At 42.3% G+C, this 14,024-nt stretch overlaps 1 protein-coding gene across 2 annotated transcripts; it reads left to right on the forward strand.

Moving 5' to 3' along the window:
- Window positions 1–94: 94 nt before the first annotated feature.
- On the forward strand, window positions 95–13,447 carry dapk2b (death-associated protein kinase 2b). Of its 2 annotated transcripts, XM_029523652.1 has the most exons (12): window positions 95–230; window positions 778–913; window positions 6,631–6,852; window positions 7,563–7,701; window positions 8,306–8,435; window positions 8,541–8,589; window positions 8,682–8,708; window positions 8,815–8,967; window positions 9,399–9,444; window positions 11,889–11,978; window positions 12,068–12,148; window positions 12,371–13,447. In XM_029523652.1, the coding sequence occupies exons 2-12, from the start codon at window positions 837–839 to the stop codon at window positions 12,446–12,448; spliced, it is 1,092 nt and encodes a 363-aa protein (XP_029379512.1). In that variant the 5' UTR covers window positions 95–230; window positions 778–836; the 3' UTR covers window positions 12,449–13,447. The 2 variants fall into 2 exon arrangements, with proteins under 2 accessions (XP_029379512.1, XP_029379511.1); XM_029523651.1 differs by lacking the exons at window positions 11,889–11,978; window positions 12,068–12,148; window positions 12,371–13,447 and adding an exon at window positions 10,150–11,720.
- Window positions 13,448–14,024: the final 577 nt, after the last annotated feature.

The raw sequence follows: 14,024 nt of genomic DNA on the forward strand, positions 1-14,024 counted from the left end.
AATATCGGATAAAAGCAGTCATCTTTATTGATAGTCTGACTACAGTTTCATAATAGAGCCATCAGGGGGAGGGACTCCTGCCGGCTCAAAAGACTGATGGTGCCTCTGTAAGTGACGGAGAACAACAGAGACGTTAAAGGAGCAGTTGTGTCTGAACTGCTGGCATGAAGGGAACACACCAGCTGTAGGAGCCGTGGGAACTTTATTCGCAGCTCTGCATCTGACAGAAGGTAAGACAGATTTAGCTGTTGTCGGCGTGCAGACCCCATTTCTCTGTGAAACTCTGTGAAGCAGAAGGAAGTTTGTGGTATCTCAGTTTTTTTCCCTCTCCACTGTTGAAAGTACAAACTGTGTCACTGTACAGTTTTATTACTATTTTATATATTCTTCCATATTAGGAATAGTAGAGATAAAAAAAAAAATGTACTTGTCACCATCACCTCTGTTTGCAAAACAAAATGTTTCACAACAGATAGCCTGCCCTAATTACACAAAAGGCTCTTTTCTTTTTTTTTTTTTTAATTTCTAATCCAGTTTTAATCACAAGTGAACTGAAGTCTGTTATATTGCCCAACTTAGTTGTAGCCACCAAATTTTTAAGCCAATAATAAGTATTTAGTCTGGTAAAAGGCAGACTAGGTGTACTTTTTTATTTCCTCTGCACTTGTCAGAGTGTTTACGTTTTGTAAAGAAGAGAGTAGGTCCGACTTTGAGGTGGAATGTTCTACTGCAAGCTGAAACGTGCAGAAAACATTTTCACTGCCTTTGTACCCACAGGGTTGGACCTGGAGAGTTAGAAACTCAGGTGGTGCAGTTCAAGAAAATAAGCTACATTGATGAAGACACCTGGCATGGCGGTGTTCAAGCAACAGAATGTGGATGATTTCTATGAAATTGGAGAACAACTAGGAAGGTGAGTCTTTCTTCCAGCCGAAACGTGAAGATGTTTATTTCCATCACTTAGAAAAGGATTTGCCCTCTTCAAGCAGTGGTCCACATGTGTGTGTGTATATATGCAAGTACGCACTCGGCTGACCTGTTTTAGATTGAAATCAGGTCAGAGTTTACAGCAAGAGAACACGAATTCTGTTTGGCCAAAGTATGGCCAGCCATGGAGAGATCATATAATTTCAGCTGATTTTGCAACACCTGATTCTGGGCAGTACATCGGCGTGTTGAAGGCATAAAGACGAGCGTTTATCAAGCCTGTGCAGAGCAGAGATCAAGGAAACAGTTTCCCATGGGGAAACAAATTAAAGGAAGTTAGCTGGGTGCAGTACGGGTTGAGGAAGCTACAACCTCATTTTGCACCGAAGGATAGTTTGGGCACATACACCTCTTGTTAACAGACAGAGAGGGTGTGAAAGCAAAGTGACCGACCTGTGATCTTTCACTACTAGCTGCACTGCTGTCCCACATTTATACTTTTATTGTATTTTATATTGCGATTCCTCATTTACTGTTACTATCATACTCAAATGCCAATATACCAACATCCAGCAGTGTAAGTCTTTCTAATAAGGCACCCTTCACTGAAGGTTTAAAGTTGCAGACTATCTGAACCTAAAGGAAATTTTCTGTTGTGGGTGTCTGATTAATCAGAAGTGTGATGCTATCCATGACCTACAATGCATTAGTGAATGTTTCAACAACAAGCATCAGAGGACCCTATAACCTAACTGTTAAAAGGCTGAAAATAACACTGGATGAACATGCGAAACAAAGAGTTGTGCTTAAGCCAAGGAGGTGTTGCTAGAGAGGACAACTTGCCCGTGAGGTGAGATTTGTTATATGCGTAGCTCTCCTGTTGTGAGAAACAGAAACTCTGAGTTACAGCGGTTGTCTGAAAACCACAAAACATTTTTCAGTCGCAGAGGTCATTTCAGTTTATCTGTCAGTCAGTGCAGGAGGATGACGCGCGCCTCACCCACAGTTTGTGAGAACCTCATGGGTTCAATGCATCACAGTGGAACCGCCGCTCAATCGTCCTTTACAAGAGGTTGGGGAAATTTGACGAGGGGGATCAACAACAGGCCTAAATTGAGATTTTAAGATATTCTGCGTCTCCATGGAACTATTCAGTCGTTTATCACAGGAAAGTCAGTTCATCATACCCGCGCCCCCGTTGACAGATTTCTATGCCCAGGACTCCATGCAGCTGTACTCAGTGTTTCCTCCCTCTAATGACAGAGTTTTAGGTCACCCAAATAATTAAAACGATTGTTTTGCTTAGGATGTGAGGCATTTTCTGACAATTGTACCTGTCCTGCTGTTCAAGTGATGATTTGGATGATGACGTACAGGAGGAAATGTCTCAGTATAAACCCACAGCTGCCACTGGCATTCTCGTGAAGTGAGTGAGACTGTGGTGTTATGCAAGTGGCCTCAATGGGATGTCTGAGAAAAAGGACCTCTGGGCAGATGGTAGATTGTGCAATCTTTACCTGTCAACAACAGACTCAACCTTGTCCATGTTCGGTCATAACCAAGAACATCTTTGGCATGACAACTCTTACTTTTACAAGAACAATTCGTGTAACGCTAGCTGACAGAAAATGTATTATCTTTTTTGGTTATCATCAAACAATGACGAACATCTACAGGAAGCGATGTTAAATAGGATGTGTCATTGCCTTTGCAGACCTGAACGAAAGCAGAAATGCATAAACATATTCTCAGCTGTTGTGCCAAAGCAAGAAGGTCATGGGTTCGATTCCTGGGCCCGGAGCCTATCTGTGATCAGTTTGCATGTTCTCCCTGCCCTTGAATGGGTGTATTTCCCACCGTCCAAAAACATGAATGTCTAGGTTCATTGGTGTCGCTAAATTTCCTGTAGGTCTGAATTTGAGTGTGTGTGTGTGTTTATCTCTGTGTGTCTCTGTGTATCAGCCCTGCAGTAGACCGGCGACCTGTCCAGGGTGACCCCCGGATTGGCTCCAGCCATCGCCACAAACCTGGCTGATAAGCAGTTGAAAATGATCAATGAATTTCCTCTAAACTTTGAAAAAAGTAAAAACTACCTTCGCCGTAGGCTGAAAAATATCTTAACTGCTGGGTGAACTGACATTAAACGTAAATTTAAGACGCGTTTGGTGTTTAGATTAGATGACAAATTCTGCTGACCGAAGTGATCTGCTGACTTTTGCTCCTGCACCAACATGAACTGATATTTGTAAATATCTTTCAACAACTATTGAACTATAGATGAATTGCCATGACATTGGCGAATCCATCTCACAATCGCTTTAATGAGCCTATTAACTTTCACTCTGAGGTCAAAATTGAATTGGTGATTCACAGTCAAATACCTACAAAATGAACAACATGTTAAATTTAGAGTTAAACATCCGCTTCTTAGCTTTGTCGTCGTTAGCACTGTCCCTAAGTGCAGTCTCAATGAGCTGGCTGTAATCTTTTACCATTGATTATTCTAATTCAAAATCCAGGAACTCTAAAAAGACATCAAACCACACCTGGCATGCAAATTTTTTCTAAATTAGTATTTCTAGAAATACTAGTCTATTCATGCTGCAGGAAATGAATCAGAGAAGTCATTTGGTTTCAGATGTCTGCTGTCTTGGGGGAGGATGCAGCCAGGGCAGTGATTCACATTTAAGGAAGCAGCGTTTTCAGACGCGTCAAAGTGGTCAGAGCTGACAGTCGAGAAGCAGACAGGTGCTTCCGATGAAGTAAAGTGCTAGAATTTCTCCGAAGGGATTTACAGTTTGAGGTTTATCTATAGCACAGACAGTGGGTCTGCATGCGCAAGGAGCAGGTCATGAATGCATGTAGTCAGCTAAGGGGAACACACATTCCTGCTGTTGAGTGGGTGAAAAATGTGTTTATTCAGTGAAGGCCGGTGGAGGGAACTCCATGTCGACCTCTTGGACATTCCCAGAGTTCCCGTAGAACATCACATTACTGTCAACAAACGCCCATACACCCTTGCTACTCCACAGACACTTTGTTGACTTTTGACTCCTTTAAAACAAGTCTTCTGACTCCTAAACAATTTGAGGGCCTTAATGCTGAGATATTTCATAATAAAGCAGATGGTGTGTTTGTTCAGGTTGTGAATATGCATTTTATTTGTTTGTTTGTTTGTTTTTTTTAACAGTTAATACAACAGGAACAGTGCTCTCTACGATTATGAGCCAAAGGTTAGAGGTCCGAGCTCTTTCTTTCACGTTTCACTTACAGATGGGCTTGGTCAATTATGAATCTGGCTTTCATTGTCACGCCGCCCCTGAGGTTGTTCACTTGAGAAATGTGTTTAACTATTGGGCCGGCGCCACTTGTCCAAGCATTCCTCCAACCTTGGCTGTGGATAATAACCTTCAGCTGTTGGAAGTGGAAAGTCTGTGGAGAGATGGTACTTTCGGCCCCACTGGCCGGCTTAGAGCTAAGACGGCCGGCACGCCTGGCCCGTTGTGGAATACCACTCCCAGCATCACTGCTCCCTCCACTGTTACTCTACGTGTCGTAACAACACTGAAGTAAATCCACAAGCCCCAGGAGAGCGACATTTGTGTTGTGTACTTTCTCACATTTGGGCTACGACCATCAGCGACATAGGTCATTCTTTTCACTCTTGCTTAGCTGGCATATCAAGGGCACCGTAGCTGCTCCTGCCATGTAACTCTTCCCCTTCCTTGGGGTACATGCAAGTGCACTCCGTTGTGTGACCTGCCCTCCCCCTCAGTTCACACATTTTCATAGTCATCTTTAACAGGGTCGGCCTCTCTGGGATGTCTCAGAGGTGCAGATATCCCGTGAATAGAACGTTCTGAGATTCCACGTAGCTGTGATTCATCACTCTCCCCTCCCTGTTGTTATTTTGCCTGTGTGGCTCTTTGTTACAGTGTTCGTGCCTCCCCCACTCTCTCTCCTTCTTAGTTACATTCCCTGTTGGAACATGTTCACAAAATCATAAACCTGATGCAGTTTTGTCGCTCTGATGTAATGATATTACCTCAAGAACTACTCTGGTCTTCGCAGTTAATGAAACACTGCTTTAAAAACTGGATGCTACACTGAATCACACATAGTGAGGGTGTTCAAAAAACATTTTGGTGAAGTCGTTCCCTACAAACCGTGTACAGGGGGAACTCACTTTTCCGTCCAGTTAAATAGATGGATCTCGGCTTGTTGGATGATAATAGACATCTCTTGTTTTGGTTTTTCGAGAAATACAAAGCCTCGGTGGACCTTGTCCCACATGTGATTGTTGAACTGAGTAAGCACAGGGCAGGGTGTGCCTTGAAAAGCAAACTAGCTCGGCCCTCCCACACTGATGCGCTTAAAAGAAGGCTGACAAGTCATTCAGGCCACTTAACCACACAAAAGACGATTGATTGTTATTTGTTGACTTTCCTGTATTTAATCCATGTATCCGTTTAGTGATGAGCTGTTTTGTGTTTAAAGCACAAGTGGAAATGGCTGTGTGAAATGGCTTTTAGTGTTGAGCCATACATTTTTTTGCTATGGTCTTTTATCCAGCAGCTCCTCTTACCACTCCCCCGGTCCATCGGGCCCCTTCTTTCTCCTCCGGAGGTGTCAGGTGGAGAAGAGCAGGGCTATTCTTAGTCTGCTAGACATCATGATGATAGTGGACGCAGACTGGACAGGCTCTCACAGCCACCCTGGAATCTGAAAATATATGAAATGCCTACCAGTTATTATCTCTCCACGCTCCTCCTCCTCCCTTTGTGTATTCTTCCACAGTGTCTACAATTATAAGACATTTCTGCTACATTAGAGGATTTGCAAAAGTCATGGTTTGAAGCCTTGCTTTAATATATGTCATCCAAACATGCTTTTCATACATCTGACAGGTTATTCAAACACAAGGCACAGTGCCCTCCATACACAATTAGTCTTATCATCTGTGATTCGACACCCAGTAGGTAAGAAACTTGTTTTCACAGTCTGAATCTATGGAGCAGGTACGCAGGAGTGCAGCAGGGTAAGCTTAGTCAAGTGTGAGATTACAAGTCCAAATATGATAAGTCATGGAGACTCACCACATATATTTAACTGGGCGACAGTGCTGGAAAATGTTTTAATTCAGCCTGTCATTGGGCCGTTGTGAGTGACATGACTCTGTAGTTACGCTGGAGGACAGCTGCAACGAAAGAAAATGTTACACTTAGTTTACTGGTGGAATCCCAGTCAGTCCGTGACATGGAAAGCAAAAGTACAGAAGAACAGGGGCTGATGAAACAATAGCCCACACAGAGATGGTCTCCAGGCCACACCTCTGTTGTGAAATATTTGGGGTTTTTGGGATTTTTTCAGTAGACTGATCACTTGAGGATGGCCAGAAATCTGGCTGAAAGGTTCCTGAAGTGGGAGGAATGCAGCTCCGTCCACACATTGCTGGCCTGTCCGATTGTTCTTTGTCTGGCTAGGAAACAGGAAGTGATGAACTATACCACAATATTTCAGCTGGGTTTGACACATGGTTTCCTCTTGGACAGCTTTCTTCACCTATAGCTGTATATCCTGTTGAGACATGATAGAGAGGCGATTCGTAAAACTGAAGACGAATATAAATTAGCTTCAAACATTACACTGTATTACTAAAGGTATTAAGTAATGTGATGTCTTTTTGTTTGCTTGTTTATTTAGTGGGCAGTTTGCAATAGTGAAGCGCTGCACTGAGAAGAGCACAGGCAATGAATATGCCGCCAAGTTCATCAAGAAGCGACAAAGTCGGGCCAGCAGACGAGGAGTAAGAAGAGAGGAGATTGAGAGGGAAGTGAACATCCTGCAGGAGTTGCAGCACCCCAACGTCGTAGCGCTGCATGATGTGTACGAGAACCGCACAGATGTGGTGCTTATCCTTGAGCTGTGAGTCACTGCATTATTCTGCAATGAACTAAACAGATGCCCGCCCAGTTACACCAGTGTTAAAACATCCAAGCATCTACACACAACGTTCTTTCTGACCTGTGGGGTCGATTGGCTGTTCAACGTGTATTTTGTTGAAAACCTTTAGCCCTGATCATGTGCACTAGAAAGAGCCAAATGTTTTTCACAAAGTCAAAAATAAAAGAGGTCTGAGAACCAGCCCACCCCCCCCCCCCCCCCCCCCCCCCCCCCCCACACACACACACACCTCCCCCGCGAGAGCCCATGACTAAAGATGGGCCCAATCGGGACTAATTAGAAGCTCAGTCAAATCAAATCAGGGTTGAATTGACTAACAGACTGTTAGCTGCAGGATCACACACAATGAATCATTCAGTTACGTGTCTATTATGTTTTCTTTGTGTGAATGTAAAAGGACATCATGCTCATGGCCTGCCTGGTGGTGAAAGGATAATAATTTAGACTTGCAGTGATTTATAGGCAGAACTGTTGCAAGGCGGATCCAAATTGTCCACAAAAATAAACGTATATGATCTCAAGGACAAGCCAGTCCAAGTCCTGAGGACATACTTTTGATGAAATTGCAGAGAACTGCTCACTCCAGATCATTTGTGCGCACAGGATGAGTCATTTAGTCTGTATGTGTGTGTGTGTGTGTGTGTGTGTGTGTGTGTGTGTGTGTTTTACAGGGTGTCTGGAGGAGAGCTGTTTGATTTCTTGGCCCAAAAGGAGTCTCTCAGTGAAGAGGAGGCCACTCAGTTCATCAAACAGGTCCTGGATGGAGTCCAATACCTTCACTCTAAGGGGATCGCACATTTTGACTTAAAGGTACAACTTCAACGCTCCATCTGTGCATCACACATAAATCTATATTTGTCTCATGTTAGAGATGAGATTTTTCACCTTCAGAGCAACGGAACTCTTGCGTACATGCGAGGATGAGCAGGACCAGGGGAAACATATATATATATATATATATATATAGCAGTCTAATGAAATTCTGCCAGTCAAGTCTCACTTTTATGAATCACACATACTTCCTGTTTTCTTTGGCTAAGGTCCAGACTCTTACATACAGACACCAAAAGGTTATCTTTTGACTTTCTGAGAGCTGCCCACGCTGCTCTCTGGAAGTCCTGTTTAGACACAGCTGCGGCCTCTTTTCACTTTTCATTCCTTTCAGAACGACTCAATACAATCCACCAGGGAAAACTTAGGAAATGAATAGAAATATGCTTATTTCCAAAATGTTATAATTTAATATTATATAACAACTATGACCATAACCATTGCAATGTTTTTCTTTAATGCATTCGCAAAAGGTGGCTTTGATCAGGTAACTTCTATCATTGATATGTACGTTTGTATACGCAGTCTTTGTGTTCGAAATCTGACAAATGTGTCTCTGTGTTTCCTTGCTTTTACACGGCAGCCTGAAAACATAATGTTGCTGGACAGGAACGTTCCTCTGCCCCGCATCAAACTCATAGACTTTGGACTGGCACATAAAATAGAAGCTGGAGCGGATTTCAAAAACATTTTTGGCACTCCCGAATTTGTTGGTAAGGGTTTTATAGGAGATTATGATATGTTTACACAGTAGGACATTTTAAGAGGAGGCTATGTGTTTGGCCTGTTTGTGATGCAGCAGTGTGTGCTATTTTTAGCTCCAGAGATAGTCAACTATGAGCCACTGGGGTTGGAGGCAGACATGTGGTAAGATCCTTTAATTACCTCTGACTCTGCTGCTAGCCATACAACAGGTTGCAGTGGATAACTTTGGATTAACCTTGTGCTGTTTTTCACAGGAGCATTGGAGTCATCACATATATACTGTAAGTTGAGATGGTTTGTTGTCATGAACAAGGAATCTTAATGTACCTAAAGAGATTATCAATAGAGGTCTTAGTCAGAGTGTGAATTTTTGTGCTGTTTTTTCAGTTTGAGCGGCGCGTCGCCTTTTCTCGGTGACACAAAGCAGGAAACGCTCGGAAACATCTCAGCGATGAACTATGAATTTGACGAAGAGCTCTTCAGCAATACGAGTGAGCTGGCCAAGAGCTTTATCAAACAGCTCTTGGAGAAAGACACGAGGTAAAGAAAACAAATTGCAGGCAAACAGCTGAAGGCCAAAGGTCAAGTCCGACAATTCCAGTGAAAAGCCCAGCATTAGAGGTTTCCCTGCCATAAAGCCTGAGCGTAGTCCTGATCCAACAGTGAACGAAAGCCGATCAGTCCTCAGAAATCCAGAGCAAGATTTGGATTTGAGTAAACAATGTGATGCACTAAATAAGATAAGCTAAATAAACATTAATTGCACAATAAAAGTATTACCTTAGACAATGCATTGCAAAATACTTTTCAATCTCTGAACCACGTGATTCTGTTCTTACTGCTACAGAATATTGCTCAGCAACATAGACTCAGATCCTAATTAGCCGCTGAGCAACGTGCTTAAAGGCGGGGAAGTTGTTCGGGGTTGTTTACTCAGCTGCATCTTATCTTTCTCTCTCCCGTCATATTAGAAAACGGATGACCATACAAGACGCCCACAACCACCCTTGGATTAAGGTATGCACTGGAGTTATGTTGTGTTGTAGCATGTTTCTCGTGTTCTTAATAACTACGGTCAACAATCCACCCACCCACGTGAAACAAGATGTAACAGCTCATGGCCTACAGCAGTTTGAAAAGTCCTCCTGACCACTAACTACAGTCTATATGTTCTGGTTTGCTGAAAACTTAGTTGCTGACAGAAGATTGTTTCCGTCACTGGAAACCCCTCCAAGGCCCCCGTCCCTGGGAATATTTTTTTCCCTTTTCAGCTATTAGCACACATACATCTTTTTTTATTTATTTATTTTTTTTGTCGTCCGAAACTCCTTTTGTATCTAATAAATAAGATATCTAAGTAATTGAGCAGATGTGACGTGACCGATTGCGTTCTTATTGGATTGATATTTAACAATCTGTACTCTCAAAGAGGTCTGCCCCAATAGTGGCGGCTGAAATGCATGAAAATTGTGTTTTGCTGTGACGTCTTCATCCTGTTTGGATACATAAGCATGAAACCAGGAAACTTAACACACTCAACTGGAATGCCTGCTGTCCTTTTGGAGCTCTTACCTGCCATGGCTTCTGCTGTAGGGTCACACACTAATCCTACAGTGCCGCCCCTGCTGGGATATTCACCGCTGCGTTTGTTTCAAAGAGCGTTATCACCAATGAGACAGCCTCTCACTCAGTGTCCCCCTCCCTCCACCCTTTTGTCTGAAGTCCTGCGACCACATAGCGGAGGATGTCATCGCTCCAGACGGTGAGAAAAAAGTGGAGCAGCTGAAGACCAAGCGTCTGAAGGAGTACACCATCCAGCTGCATTCCAGCATGCCCCAAAACAACACTTACGCTAACTTTGAGCGTTTTGCCCACGTGGTGGAGGACATTAGCCTGATGGAGACAGGGCTGTCAGAAGTGGCAGGATCCCACCAAGCTCTCCAGGGCGACTTAGACGCACTGCTCTCCATCTACAACGACAAGGAGGCCTGGTACAAGGAGGAGAGTGAGACTGCGAGGAAGCACCTCTCCCAAATCCACTACGAGTTCCGTAAGGTGGAGGCCAGCAGGAGGCTGCTGCAGGAGGACATGAAGGCCGTAGATGCCAGTCTGGAAACTATCAGCGGAAAGTACAGCCAGAGGCAGAGCCAGCTGGACACTCTGAGGCAAGAGCTAAACTCTGAAATGCGTTGGCTGCAGGAGGTGATGAGCTCCCTGCATCCAGACGGAGCCAACGGCAGCATCCGCAGCAGCAGCCTGAACATGGATGTGAAGCAGGCGCTGAAGGAGCTGCTTCACCAGTCCTGCGGAGGGGAATTGTGCCCAAAGGCCAAACAGCCGCTCACAGAGTCTGGCTAAGCTGCACAGATGAAGAAGCGCTTTTATTGAACTTGATGCTTTTAGCTAGACTAAATTGCTTTGAAAATGAGACAGCTTGATTTCAACACCAAGACTTTTTTTTTTTTTTCAGCAACACAAATTTACCGATGTATTGCTAACTAGGTTTTACATTTCTTTGATACATTTACTGCAAATAGAAATTATGTTGGTGCGGCAAATATGAAACCACAGGAGAGGCAGTCGAGTGTTTCGGATAAACTTTGCATACAGACTGGTAAGCTGGTTCAACAGCCTTACAAAAGTAGTTGCAGCTCAACAGCTCACAATTTAGCACTTACAATGAAATCCCTATGCCAGCGCAGAGCTCCATGTGAAATGGCAACTTGTCATCTTTCACATTTTTGAATGACATAACAGGTTCCTGTTTTTTTGAGCTTCCCATCCTCATAAGCAGGAATTTAAATGTAGGACTGCTCTCTTGATTAAATGGGTTTGATGACTATTGATATTAACCAAATAGGATCAAACCACCCTTCTCTTAATGGACTGAACCGAAGTTCACAACTTCTGATTTATTTTTTCATTCCAGTCTCTTTTTTAGACTGTAAATCGTTTTTGTTTTTTTCTTTTGTTTTGTAAAGTAAGTTTTGTGGTCATAAATATATTTTATATAGATTCAAATGTGCTCTTTTAATGAAGGTTGAATTTATTTACTTGTTGAAAAACCTTTTTTTATTTCTTTCTTGGAGATGTTTCTGATCTGACAAGGAACCTTTATGATAAAATTTCGAGCATTTAACTATGTGACACCTATTCAAGCAGTGGGATTTTGTTGTTGTTGTTTAGGATCCCAGCAGATAACACACACTTTTTGGTCTTGCCTTTGAAAAGTCCACTGACTTTTTTTTAACTGTTGTCAAAAGCACTGAAATAAATGTTCATTATTTATTACACATCCCATTTCCAAAGTGTTATTGTGAGTTATCGGCGATTTCACTTTATTTTTTGTGGTATTTGAGATCCAGCTGTGACTGTTCTGTTCATTCTGTTGATGAACCTCATTCGCGATTGACATGAGAAACCCTATTTCAGCCATTTCATCCTTCAATGTGTCTCTGCAGCCTCTGAATTCCAGACAGGCCATGGTGAAGAGGCTGTCAGTGGTAAACCTGGAGAACTTTAAGAGACAGTATGCCCGACGCAGGTGGATGGTAAGCTGCAGTATTTTGAGTACGGTTGAATTACTTCAGGTTTCCATAAAATATTGTTTTTGATTGACCCCCTCGCTTTTATTTTACAGCTGACATTCAGAATTGTGGCACTGTGCAACCACTTAACACGGATCATGAAGAAAGGCAACAAGCTACCCGAGCAGGAAGCGGTAGGAACACACTGTTGTTCAGCTAGTCTGGATTTAACATATAAGCATTTAAAGTGACAGAGTCCTGCATATTCATTTTCTCATTGAGAGGGAATTGAGATGATACAACTTTTAGGTCAGTACAGTGCAATATGAAGCAACAACAAGCAGCTAAACATAAAGAGTTTAAGATCTAACTTTCTCACCTAATATATTTTTTCTTTTTTCTTTTCTTTTTTTCAGAGGGATTGCGAAAGTGATCAAGAAGAAGAAATTCTGAGGAGGAGACCAAGGACCAGAAAGAGAAGCAGCACTTCCTGAGAGCAACAAATGGCATCAAGTGAGACGGTCGACAATGTTCCGGTTGCAAAACTGCAAATTTGCACCTTTCTGACACACACTTTTCAGCTGGCAGATTGCACTTGCCGTAAAGAACCAGTTCCAGTGTTTATTTGAGTGACAGCTGAATATTCAGTATTTTTACTGGTCAAAACAAATGAGTCTTTTTTTACCCTCAAAACCAGAAGATGATTGCTATGTCTCTGCAGTTTCTAAATTTGAGCCACTGTTTTCTGGCATGAAAAGATGTGACACAATATTATTGAGAAGTACTGGGGAGCCAATGTTAACACACACACACACACACACACACACACTCAGTAATGTAGGCAGCTTCCTCTATTAACTGCGGTCTTAAAAGTGCCTCAGCTGTCGTTTGACATCTGAATTAATTCTTTTCTTGTCATTGTGCCGGCTGCCTGTGGGGATCTACAAGGGGTGGATTGTCCCAAGTATTGATAGATAAGAGGTTTTAGCACTGAGGGGTGACAAGATGGAAACAGGTCTTCATAACGTTTACGTCTTGTTCTGCTTAACATACAGCAATGTCTGTGCAAACTCAGTATTTATGTTAACCTCATCATTTGCCACATCAAGAATAATTACCTGAAATCTGTACACTATACAGATCTTTCTGTGTACTGTATTTCCTAGACGACATTTGAATTTCTGTAACTTACTTTTTAAGGGGATAGTAATAGCATTTTATTTTATGTCTATAAAAAGAAAATATATAAATCTTTACATTGTGAAATAAAGTTCAATGCAATTATTAGTTATTTTCTGGTGTCAATCTGTTTATGATGTAAATATACATGAATGTGACTCAAATGTCTTAAGCTCAGTTGTACTCGTATCTTAGCTCATTAAACATCATTCACAGTTTTCAGCACACACACAAAAAAAAAACCCATTTATTTTTGCTCACTTGTACGTCTTGTGAATTGAGTTTTGTGTAATAAATTAATGAAGTTGACTCCATCTCAGTGTGATTCTTAGCAATAAGAGTTGCCATTACATAAAATGTGTGATCACAGCCATTTAGCAAATGACAGCTACAAACATGTTCAGCTTTTTCCATTGTGACACGCCGACTCTAAAAGCTCCATTTACGCCATCGCCCTCGACAACTAATTAAACCTCTATTAATTTTTCATCTGGCCACCGGTCTATTATCCAGTCTCACAACAGTAATGTTGTTTGGGCCCAGTTGGGCTGAAAGTGATTGGAGGGATAATTTGACCTGAACTAAATTAATTTTTGGCAGTGACACAATGTAGGCCAGCTCCAGACAGATGGTAGGAAAGGAGTCACAATCAACAAGTGGGTCAGTCTAAGATCTGTAAGCCGGTTTGCACTCCAGAGGCCTATCCCATTACAGAACCACCGAAAAAACACAAATAAAAACACAAGACATCTTAGACATTATACCTCATATTCTTGTAGCATTCGCATAAAGTTTGAGACAAAAACTTAATCAACAGGGTTCCGTCTTTTTAGTGTTTAAATTAAAGGCAAGTACAACATGTCAAAGCTTCTCCAGAATGATGGAAGAAAC

Source organism: Echeneis naucrates, chromosome 16 (genome assembly GCF_900963305.1).
Source record: "Echeneis naucrates chromosome 16, fEcheNa1.1, whole genome shotgun sequence".
Classification (NCBI taxonomy): Eukaryota; Metazoa; Chordata; class Actinopteri; order Carangiformes; family Echeneidae; genus Echeneis; species Echeneis naucrates.